At 40.8% G+C, this 9,690-nt stretch overlaps 1 protein-coding gene across 3 annotated transcripts in view; it reads left to right on the top strand.

Annotated features, from left to right (window-relative positions):
- The first annotated feature begins 6,944 nt into the window (after window positions 1–6,944).
- Window positions 6,945–9,690, top strand: part of LRBA (LPS responsive beige-like anchor protein) — a 731,121-nt gene continuing 728,375 nt past the window's right edge. For all 3 annotated transcript variants that reach the window (XM_032332488.1, XM_032332486.1, XM_032332485.1), the window contains exons 1-2: window positions 6,945–7,470; window positions 7,811–8,250. In XM_032332488.1, coding sequence (XP_032188379.1) covers window positions 8,035–8,250 — 216 coding nt within the window. In that variant the 5' untranslated portion in view covers window positions 6,945–7,470; window positions 7,811–8,034. The remainder of the gene's footprint in view (window positions 7,471–7,810; window positions 8,251–9,690) is intronic.

Here is a 9,690-nt window from a genome sequence, read left to right as displayed (position 1 = left end):
ATATGTTAATCATCTCATTATCCCATACCATTTTGCACCTTTTAAAATGCAAATTATTTAAGTAATATAAACACTGTCTCCCACCAATGCTGTACAATGGATGATTCCACCCAAATATATATATATAATGAAGTTGGGTAGCTAGCTGGGTAGTGATTTTTCTTAAGAAGCTGGTAAAATCCTATCTCTTTACAGTTTGAAATCTGAAGGCATTAAGTTCCCTTCATGGTAGAGCCCAGTCCTTGGCCTGGTTTACTTTGGTCCATTCCACCTCTCCAGCTTCATCTCTAGTCAACTTCTTATTAACAATCTACTTGCTTTTCCTACACTTACCATTTTCCTGTAACAACTGTAATTTAGGATTGGAGTCTTGGTTATGCTAACCTAGTTTTCATTCATAATAAAACCAAGAATGTATCATAATCTATTCAATCGCCCTCCTGCTGCCTATTGTGTAAGCACAGAGTCAATTCTATTTCCCCCTTTGTACAGGGACAATAAACACTGTAATAACATTTTAGGCAATCACAATACCATCTAATGTCATGGGATGAGAGTTACCCACACGTAGATTCCTCATACACAAAGAATACCTATAAAGAGAGTGTGATCAAAGTGTGGGTGGTAGGATGTGTTTTTAAATATTTATTTATAAAGCAAGCTTATTGCTTCTCTATAGCTCTATCCAGAAGAAAAAAATCTATTATTTAAGAGTGACAATTGGACTAAATTATCTTCTCAGTCCAAAATGTCCAACCACTCTAGAGACTTTTCATATTGTGGAATAACCTTCCCTGACTTTTTCATCTGGCTTATTCCTATTTATCCTTTAATACTCAGCTTTGGTATCACATTTTTCTTGAAAGTCTCTCTTTTAGGTTTTTGTAGGTTTAACATACTGTATTGTAATGTCAGTCTCAAAGACTAGACTGAGACTCCCCAAGGCAGGGACTGGATTTTTCTTTTACCTAACGGTCTAATGAGGTGCTTAATATGTAGGATCATTCAGCACATTTTTTTTTTGAATAATCTTAATTTCTTTGATTGAATTTCTTATTGCTTTAAATATCTTTTGGTCCTAATCAGTACCACATCATCAGTGGTATAGGACGCAAAAAAGTAGAGTCCCCTGACTTAATGTATCATGAAAATATTCTGTGGTTATTAACTATCTCCAATGCTATTTTTAATGGCTACAGAGAATTCCATTGTGTGGAAGAACCATAATTTATCTAGCTGTTTTTTTGTGTTAGATATGTAGATTCTAAGTTTTTGAAATTATAAATACTACTAAAATAAACACAATTTTAACTCTGCCTCTGATCTACCGGGTTATATTCAGGTTAGGATACATTCCTCAGTGCAAGAACAGTATATTGCTTATATTGCTAAACTGTCTCTCAGTGATGTCTTACATTTGCAGCAAATGAGAGTGCACATTTCCCCTTTGCCAACACTGGGTACTATAAATATTTGCAATGAGAAGTAAAAAATATTATCTCATTATTATCTTAATTAACATTTAAAAAAATTTTAAAGACTTTTATTTATTTATTCGACAAGGGGAGAGCACAAGGGGAGTGGACAGAAGGAGAGGGAGAAGCAGGCTCCCTGCTGAGCAAGTAGCCTGATGTGGGGCTCAATCCCTAGGACCTGGGATCATAACCTGAGTCAAAGGTAGATGTTTAACTGAGTGAGCCATCCAGACACCCCCATTTTAAAAATTATTAGTGGACTTGAACCCTTTCCCCCCTCTCTTAATAGATGTTTGCCTTACCCACATGGTTGCACATTTCTCAGCAAAGAAAATAATTTGGTGTCTAAAGGAAATGGATGCTTTCTTGAATAAAATTAAATCTAACTCTTCAGCAATCAAGAGAAAACCTCCCTGGAAAATTTCTTGTGGACCTTATAACTCTAAATGTGATCCCACATAATTCCCCTTCCCTTGAGGACCTCTGCTACCATCCTCTTTAAGATATGGGCCCGGTTATGGGGACTCCAAATTACAACATGGATGTGACTAGGCTGGAATAGTTTATAAAAGTTTATACTGGGGACAGAAAAAAGTAATATGGTCAGGAGAGTAACCCAAAACTATACAATATGTTTTTACCTGATTTTGTTCTATCTATTGCCATGTAAGAAACACCCCTGAAACTCAGTGGCTTAAATTGACAAGTACTTATTATCTCTTATAATTTCTTGTGGGTTAACTGGATCCAACTGTGCTCTTCTAAACCATGTGGTGTTGGCAGTGCTGCAGTCATCTGAGGATTCAACCTGGCTGGAATATCCAAGATGGCTCACTCCCATGGTAGGCTGTTGGTTCTGGTGGTTGGCTGGGAACTCGGCTGGGAACTCAGCTGGGGCTGTTGACTGGAAGACCTTGATTTTTCTCTATATAGCCTCTCCGCCTAGCTTGGCTTCCAAGAAGGAATGCTCCAAGTATGCCTCCATATGACAGAAGTCATCTTTCTCCCCTCAGCTTGAGTACCAAGAGGAAATGAAAAGTTCAAATCCAGAGAGTGGGGACTGGAAAAAAGTAATTTCTTCTCCTATCTGCTTGAAGTCATTCTCCTGGTGTCTCATTTCCTATGTGAACACCCCCACTTTTATTTGATGACTTAAACAGTAACCTGCTACTTTCAGGGGACACACTGACCTCTCAGAGACCTCACTGAACAAAAATTCAGAATTTAGCTAACAATACCAATAGTTATTCTAGGGATATACACTTAAATAGATTGCAAAGGTGGGATGGGGTGGTGGTACATTTTATTGTAGTACATGACAACTGTTAACTTATCATAAGAGAACACTGCAAATGAGATAACCTATTTACACACTACTTACGAACAAAACAGAGATGGGAAAGTAGAAAAGACAAATCAACCAACCTAGTCTATGTCCATGCCAAATACACTAACTACTGCATTAATATTTTATGTCTTAAAAAGTATGTCTTGGCTAGCATACTTGCTGAAAGTAGAGTTGCCCTTTACAAAGCCTCTACCTCTTGTGTGACATACACAAGGGAAAAAAGAATGTAAGAATTCCCAAAATGTAGTAAGTTGATGTGGATCATTTTGAACTTCTAGATATTAAGAAATTAATCAGGTATGCCTGGGCCGCACAGTTAGTTGAGCATCTGCCTTCAGCTCTGGTAGTGATCTTAGGGTCCTGCTCAGCAGGGCGCTTGATTCTCCTCCTGCCAGCTCTGCCTGCTGCTCTCTGTACATGTGCTCTCTCTCTCTCCCTCTGACAAATAAATGGATAAAATCTTAAAAAAAAAAATCAGTCAATAATACTTTTAAACTTTTTTGAGTTTCCAACTATTAGAGAAGGTAATGTCTTTTTCTTTTAAATTTAATTGTTCCTAGAATCTAATGCCCAATAAAAATGTCATTAATAAAGACTACTAACATAAAAAATTTATTTTACATTAGTAAGATTTAATGAATGTTTCATTTTATCACAAGGAGGGTGCTGCAAGCCAGGACCATATATTTCCAGTCTATCATACCATAAGCGATGAGAAATAACAATTTAAAGAAACTCCAAATCCAGAGATACACATCCAGGCTCATAGCAAATCATGTGGGTGGTACCTTTCCCCTAAATTATCATTTCATCTATACCCTAGCAAAATGCCAATAAGTTACATTTGGGTAGGTTGGGTATCCTTTCTGGTAGAAAGAAAATTCCATCGTATCTTTGCTATCAAAATTTTCTTTGTATATAGGAAAGGGTTTATAGATCAATAATCTTCTTGATTTCACCATGAAATTACATTCTGTTTGCTTGAGCTTCTCTGAGTTATGCACAGGCTTCCTGTTCTGAATCTACTGTTTCTTTTTTTTTTTTTTTTTTTTTGGTCCTGCTATGGTTTTTAACATAATGCTGAAGGCAAGTAAAATTATGAATAATTTTAGTCCTTAATTATGTCAGGATGGTGATAGACAAGAAATACAAAGTCAATGAGGATAAAAAGAACTTGAGCCTGGCTTTATAGGAGGTAATCCTTTTCCCTACTTTCTTCCTTTTTGTATAGCATTTGAACATATAATATAGGGATACAAGTAATGCAGTCCTGTAAACTCACCTTTATATGAAATCTTTTTTTTTTTTTTTAAAGATTTTATTTATTTATTTGACAGAGAGAAATCACAAGTAGATGGAGAGGCAGGCAGAGAGAGAGAGAGAGGGAAGCAGGCTCCCCGCTGAGCAGAGAGCCCGATGCAGGACTCGATCCCAAGACCCTGAGATCATGACCTGAGCCGAAGGCAGCGGCTTAACCCACTGAGCCACCCAGGCGCCCTATATGAAATCTTTTGACTAGAAACCATCTATTATAGTACCAAAAATATAAAAACGTTTTAACAACTGGTAAAACTGCTTTTCGTATTAAGATAGCCATTTATACCAAGATCCTGCCCTCTCTAACTGATAGTAGGTGTATAGATTCAAGCAAGGACTTTCAGGTGAGAAAAATTAAAGCAAGTTATCTTTAGAGTTTCAACTCAACTTATATAATATGTATTGAGTACCTACAGTGTTCAGGATGGTGCCATGAAAGAACTTAATAGTTGATGGATAGATAATTCACCCTGAAGAACTATTCTTTTGACCTAAACAATAATCCACAGCTATTTTATTCTAAATGTGGCTAGAAGTGAAGTTTCCGCCTTCCATATGCTTCCTTCTGAACTCCCATTTTTTGTCAGGTATTATACTGTAACCAGAGGTAAAGTAAAGCAGGAGGCGGATAATTCTGAAAAACTATAAAAAATAGCTGACAATTTTTTGGGGAAATATTTGGGTAATTGCCTTATGTCTCTTTTGTTTCAACAGTAGAATAGTGTTAACAGTGAGCTGGCAAATCAAGGACAGCAACAAACCTTAGTCCCAGTCATTTAGATTGAGTAACTGTGACCACATTGTTACTAGGACATGTTCATTGTCATCTGCTTCTTCTTAATGGCAGACATTTATTTATTTAGCAAATACTTTACTAGCAATTATATGCCAGATATATTAACATACTCAATTTGCCCAACTATTTGCCCACATCTGGGGAGACAAAATGCTATAATAGAAGCCTTTCATTAATGCTTCTCTACCTCAAATGTACCTCTCTGTCTCCTTCCCTACATATGTGTTAAAGGTCAAGTGAAGTTTGTCTCTCTACTTCAGGCACACCCCACTCCCTCTTATTCCAGACTTATTGATTTAGCAATCTGAAATAAATAAATAAATAAATAAATAAAAACTTTTAAATTATTTTTTTAAAGATTTAAATTATTTATCTGTTAGAGCACAAGCAGGGGGAGCAGCAGGCAGGCAGAGGGAGAAAGCAGGCTCCCCATTGAGGAAGGAGCCCAAAGGGGAACTTGATCCCAGGACTCTAGGATCACAACCAGGTGAAGGCATACTGAGCCACCCAAGCATCCCACAGTCTGAAATTTAAATCTGAGGTGTTTAGTTTTTCGGGATTTAAGGAAAGGCAAGCCGTTGATGTGGCTTGCCCCTTACCCTGGCAATACATGAATCACCAATTCAGATTATGAGAAAAATGTCTGCCTCACCTTTGGAATATTTAAATCCACTTATATAAAACAAGCCTTTAACAAACATTTGCAACCAGATGCGATTTGGTGAAGTCAAATTCATTTTAGTGTTTTTAAAAGGTGTACTGTTTTTCTGAAGAAGGTACGAAGATGCTTCTTGTCTTTTCTCATGTTACCTCCCTCCCTCCACAAATTTCCATGTGATAGTTGAAATTCAGTTTCCTTTTCAACCCCATCTCAAGTAACCGTTTCTCTAGGCAATTATTTCGTTTCTCAAACCAATATATTTTTTCTTCTGGCTCCTCCATGGTATTTCATTTGACCTCACTTTTTGCTTCACTTTCATTTTAGGGAACTACTAGTATATTAAACATCATTATTTTTTAAGGCCTTATGACTTCAAAGGGTACATAAGGGTGAAAACCCATTTTCTTTAAGGATACGTTTTTCTCTAATGCATCAGGAGGCATACTTTATTGTTAATAGTGGGGGTGGAGGGGAAGGACACATTACGATGACCTGTGCTGATTTCAGTCCTAAGGTAACTTATCTTTTAAACTGATCTGAGACTGAGGCGAACCTAACTTTTACATTGGAAAATTTCAAGAGTGAAAAAACCCCTGAGATATTCAGGCAAAATTAACCCCGCCTCCACGCTGTTTGGAGCAACTGTCTCAGGAATCCTCCCTCCCTTAGAATGTGGGAGAGGTTTGGTGGGGCGGCAGCTGCAAAGCAAGGAATCTTTCCCATTCCTCGTGGACACGTCCCCCCTCCCACCCTCTTCCAATTGGTGGCAGCTGCTGGGGCATCCCAGTGGAAATCTCTCTCCAAGTCTTCGCCGAGCGCCGCGGGCTGGCAGCAGCTGAAAGCAGTCAGGGGTGGGGACTCTCTGCTCCCTTTAGACAAGGAAAGCAGCCTCGCTGGCTCCAGCGCTGCCACTTCTCTGGCTCGTCGTAGCAGTCCCTCAGGTGTCCTTCTTCAAGTCCAAGAAAACACCTTGGAAACGTGAGGCGGGTTCTCTCCGCGCTAGGATACCCTACGGTAACTTAACAACGGAAGAAGCTTCAGAATCACCTCAGCACTTGTCAAAACACCTTCCCAGGTCGGGGGGTGGTAGGTGTTATGTGTGCGTGTGTGGAGAGAGTCGGCTCCTGGAAGGAAATGTCTCTTCTTGCCGGTCCGAGAGACACATGGTGTAATCTGGGCAACGCTCCCGCTAGGGTGCCCACCCTCACACGTAGTCCCGCCTGCAAGCCCGCGCCTAGCACCTCCGCCCTTTCGCGCCCCCCTAGGCAGCCCGCGCTTCCCCACCCCGCCACACGGTTACCCCCGCCTTCGCGGGCGCCCGCCCCACCGTCCCGCGCGCTCGCGCACGCGCACGCCGCGCCCGGCAGCCCTCGGCGCTGTCATGGCGGCGAGGAGTAGCTTCAGTGGGTACAGGGACATTCGTGCGAGCCGTGGGGGAGCGAGCTGTGGTAGTAGCAATCTCACCACCGCTGGCAGCCTCAGCCGGGGTGTCCATAGCGCCAGGGCGGCTGTTTTTGCAAAGGCTCAGCGCAGGGGTCGGGTGGGCCAGGAAGCCATGGAGTTCTGTGCAGCCGCGGACTCCCGGGGAGCGGACTAGGGAAACTTGGAGGCTGCGACCAGGTGCACTGACCTCTCTCCTCCCTCCCTTCCTCGCCTTCGCCGCCGGGCCTCTCCTCCCTCCTAGCCACAACACACACCTCCCCTCCTCTCGCCGTCGAACCTCAGGTGCTTGAGTGCTCCACTCCTCCCCCTGGGCCGAGCGTTGAGAGTAATCACCGCCCCCTTCCCCCGCCTTTTCCTGCCCTGGATCTCCGCCGCCACCTCCGTCTCGCGGCTCCCTGGCGGGGGGTGAGGACGAGTCCGGAGTATCTGGGTGAGGAGGAACTTTCTACTTATGTGGTAGCTTGGGGACCCCCTCTTTTCCTCGGACCCTTCATTTCCCAGCGACAGTTTCTCTTTCCGTGCACCTGTGAGGAGAGGTAGCCCTGCGCCTGGAACCTGCGAGAGTGTGGGGGAGGAGTGAACCTGTTCAGGGGCCTCTTGAACCCGCCTTCACTCAGAACCTACCTCTTTGAGCCAGGGAGGGTAGCGGGTGGCTGGTAGTAGGGTCCCTTTAGCAACTTATTTGACAGACAGTAACTATTTCCCTCTCCCCCCCACGAAACCCTAAAACAAAACCTAGCGTATTTAACATTTATCTAATCTTCCAATAGGGTTTGGCGTTGTTGTCAGCCTCGGGGAGAGAGATTGGACAAATATTCTCCAAGAGGAGGAGGGCGACTCCAAGGACTTTCCCCATCAACTGCTTTTGGGGTTTCTCCACAACTTGGAAGAGTGACCCTTTTCCTGTTGTGTTGCGTGTGTGTGCTTATTCCTAGTGCTGCAACTGCTGTCCCGTAGTGACTCTGAGTTGTCCTTTCTCGCGAACTAGCTAGCAATGGCTAGTGAAGACAATAATGTCCCTTCCCCGCCACCAACAGGTGATGACGGGGGAGGTGGAGGGAAAGAAGAAACCTCTGCTGAAGAGGGTGCATTGTCCCTGAAACCAGGGCTCCCCATCAGGGGCATCAGAATGAAATTTGCCGTGTTGACGGGGTTGGTTGAAGTTGGAGAAGTATCCAATAGGGATATTGTAGAAACTGTCTTTAACCTGGTAAGTAGATACCTATTTTGTAAGCATATATTCTTATGAGTGGGTTGGGGAACTAGACGTTGAAGCTGGAGCCATGTGCTTGACTCAGACTGATGATGGTTTTTTCCATGGATAGAAGCACAAAATTCTGACCTAAATGAAAGAATTTTTTGTATTTTTCAATTTAAGAGGAATTATGTAAATGTAGGTGCTTCAGGTTTTGTGAAACTGAACCGGTACCACTTTTGTGCTAAGGAAATAATTGTCGCTTGGAAGTATTTTGTGGGGGTTCCAGTGGGGAAGTTTTATTATATAAACATTGTTTTTTCTTGGGATGTGTGTAACTAAGTCTGCATTTCTCTTCAACATTTTAAAGATATTTTTGTCTTTTTTTGGACTTGAGAAATAAATGTCCTATGTACTTACTTACTCTTTTGAGTTGGCCTAGGTTGCATTTTGCTGTAAGTTTTGAACATGAAAGTTTTGTTCATAGATGAACAAAGATTTGTTCGTGATGAAAGATTAATTTACTACAAAGTCAGTATTTATATTTTGATCAGTTTTATTTTAGACATAATTAACAAAAATTGAATTTTGGAATGGATTTGGGTTACATCTTGTGAAAATTGAATGGCAGTTTGAAAAGAGGATTGTGGCAGAATCAGTCTAACCAAATCTATTTCTTTAGTAAATGCATGTCTAACTATAAGGCATATTTGGTCTTTGGAAGCTGCTGGTTATACTCAGAACTTTGTTATTTTTGAAAGGTGGATATGCAATACTTTTTCTCTACTCCATTCTTAAAAATGGTTATTTCTAATGGGGGTGTTTTAGATTTCTGTACTGCAACTTCTGTTGCCCATCAGTTTATGGAATGAAAAGTAAGTTTGGCCTTAAAAATACTTCCACCTCTTCTGCCTACTTACCTGTGTTAGGAAGATAACGGATTGGAACAAATATGAATGTATAATGCTGTAATAACTATTTAGTACTCTTCCCTTTTGCTTCTGTGTTTTCAAGATTAGGCTTGTTTTATTCCAGGGCAGTTAATTATTTCCTTAACTAGACCTTTACTAATAGTCTGGTCACCTGCAGTACAACTTCTAGAATGAGAAAGGAGCTAAATGAAATTCACTTACTTTTGGAGTATAAAAACTCCAATAGGGTATTTCTCTACCATTTTGTTTGTTTATTTAGAAAGAACAGACACATATATACACATTTAAAAAAACCTATATATTATGGAAATGTTCACATATATACAAAAACAGGATAGTTCTCTAGTATCCATTATCCAGTTTTAACAATTATTAAACTTTGGGGATCTAGTGTGTTTGTGGTCTTTAGAAGTTTGTAAGTCTCAGGGAGATAAATGGTAAATTGATTCATTCCTTTACCTCAAAATAGACTTGAAAATAGACTCTTTTTTTAAGATTTCTTTTTCTGTTTCTAAACCTCATG

Source organism: Mustela erminea, chromosome 2 (assembly GCF_009829155.1).
Source record: "Mustela erminea isolate mMusErm1 chromosome 2, mMusErm1.Pri, whole genome shotgun sequence".
NCBI classification, from domain to species: Eukaryota; Metazoa; Chordata; class Mammalia; order Carnivora; family Mustelidae; genus Mustela; species Mustela erminea.
This window is presented reverse-complemented; position numbering and strand designations above follow the sequence as displayed.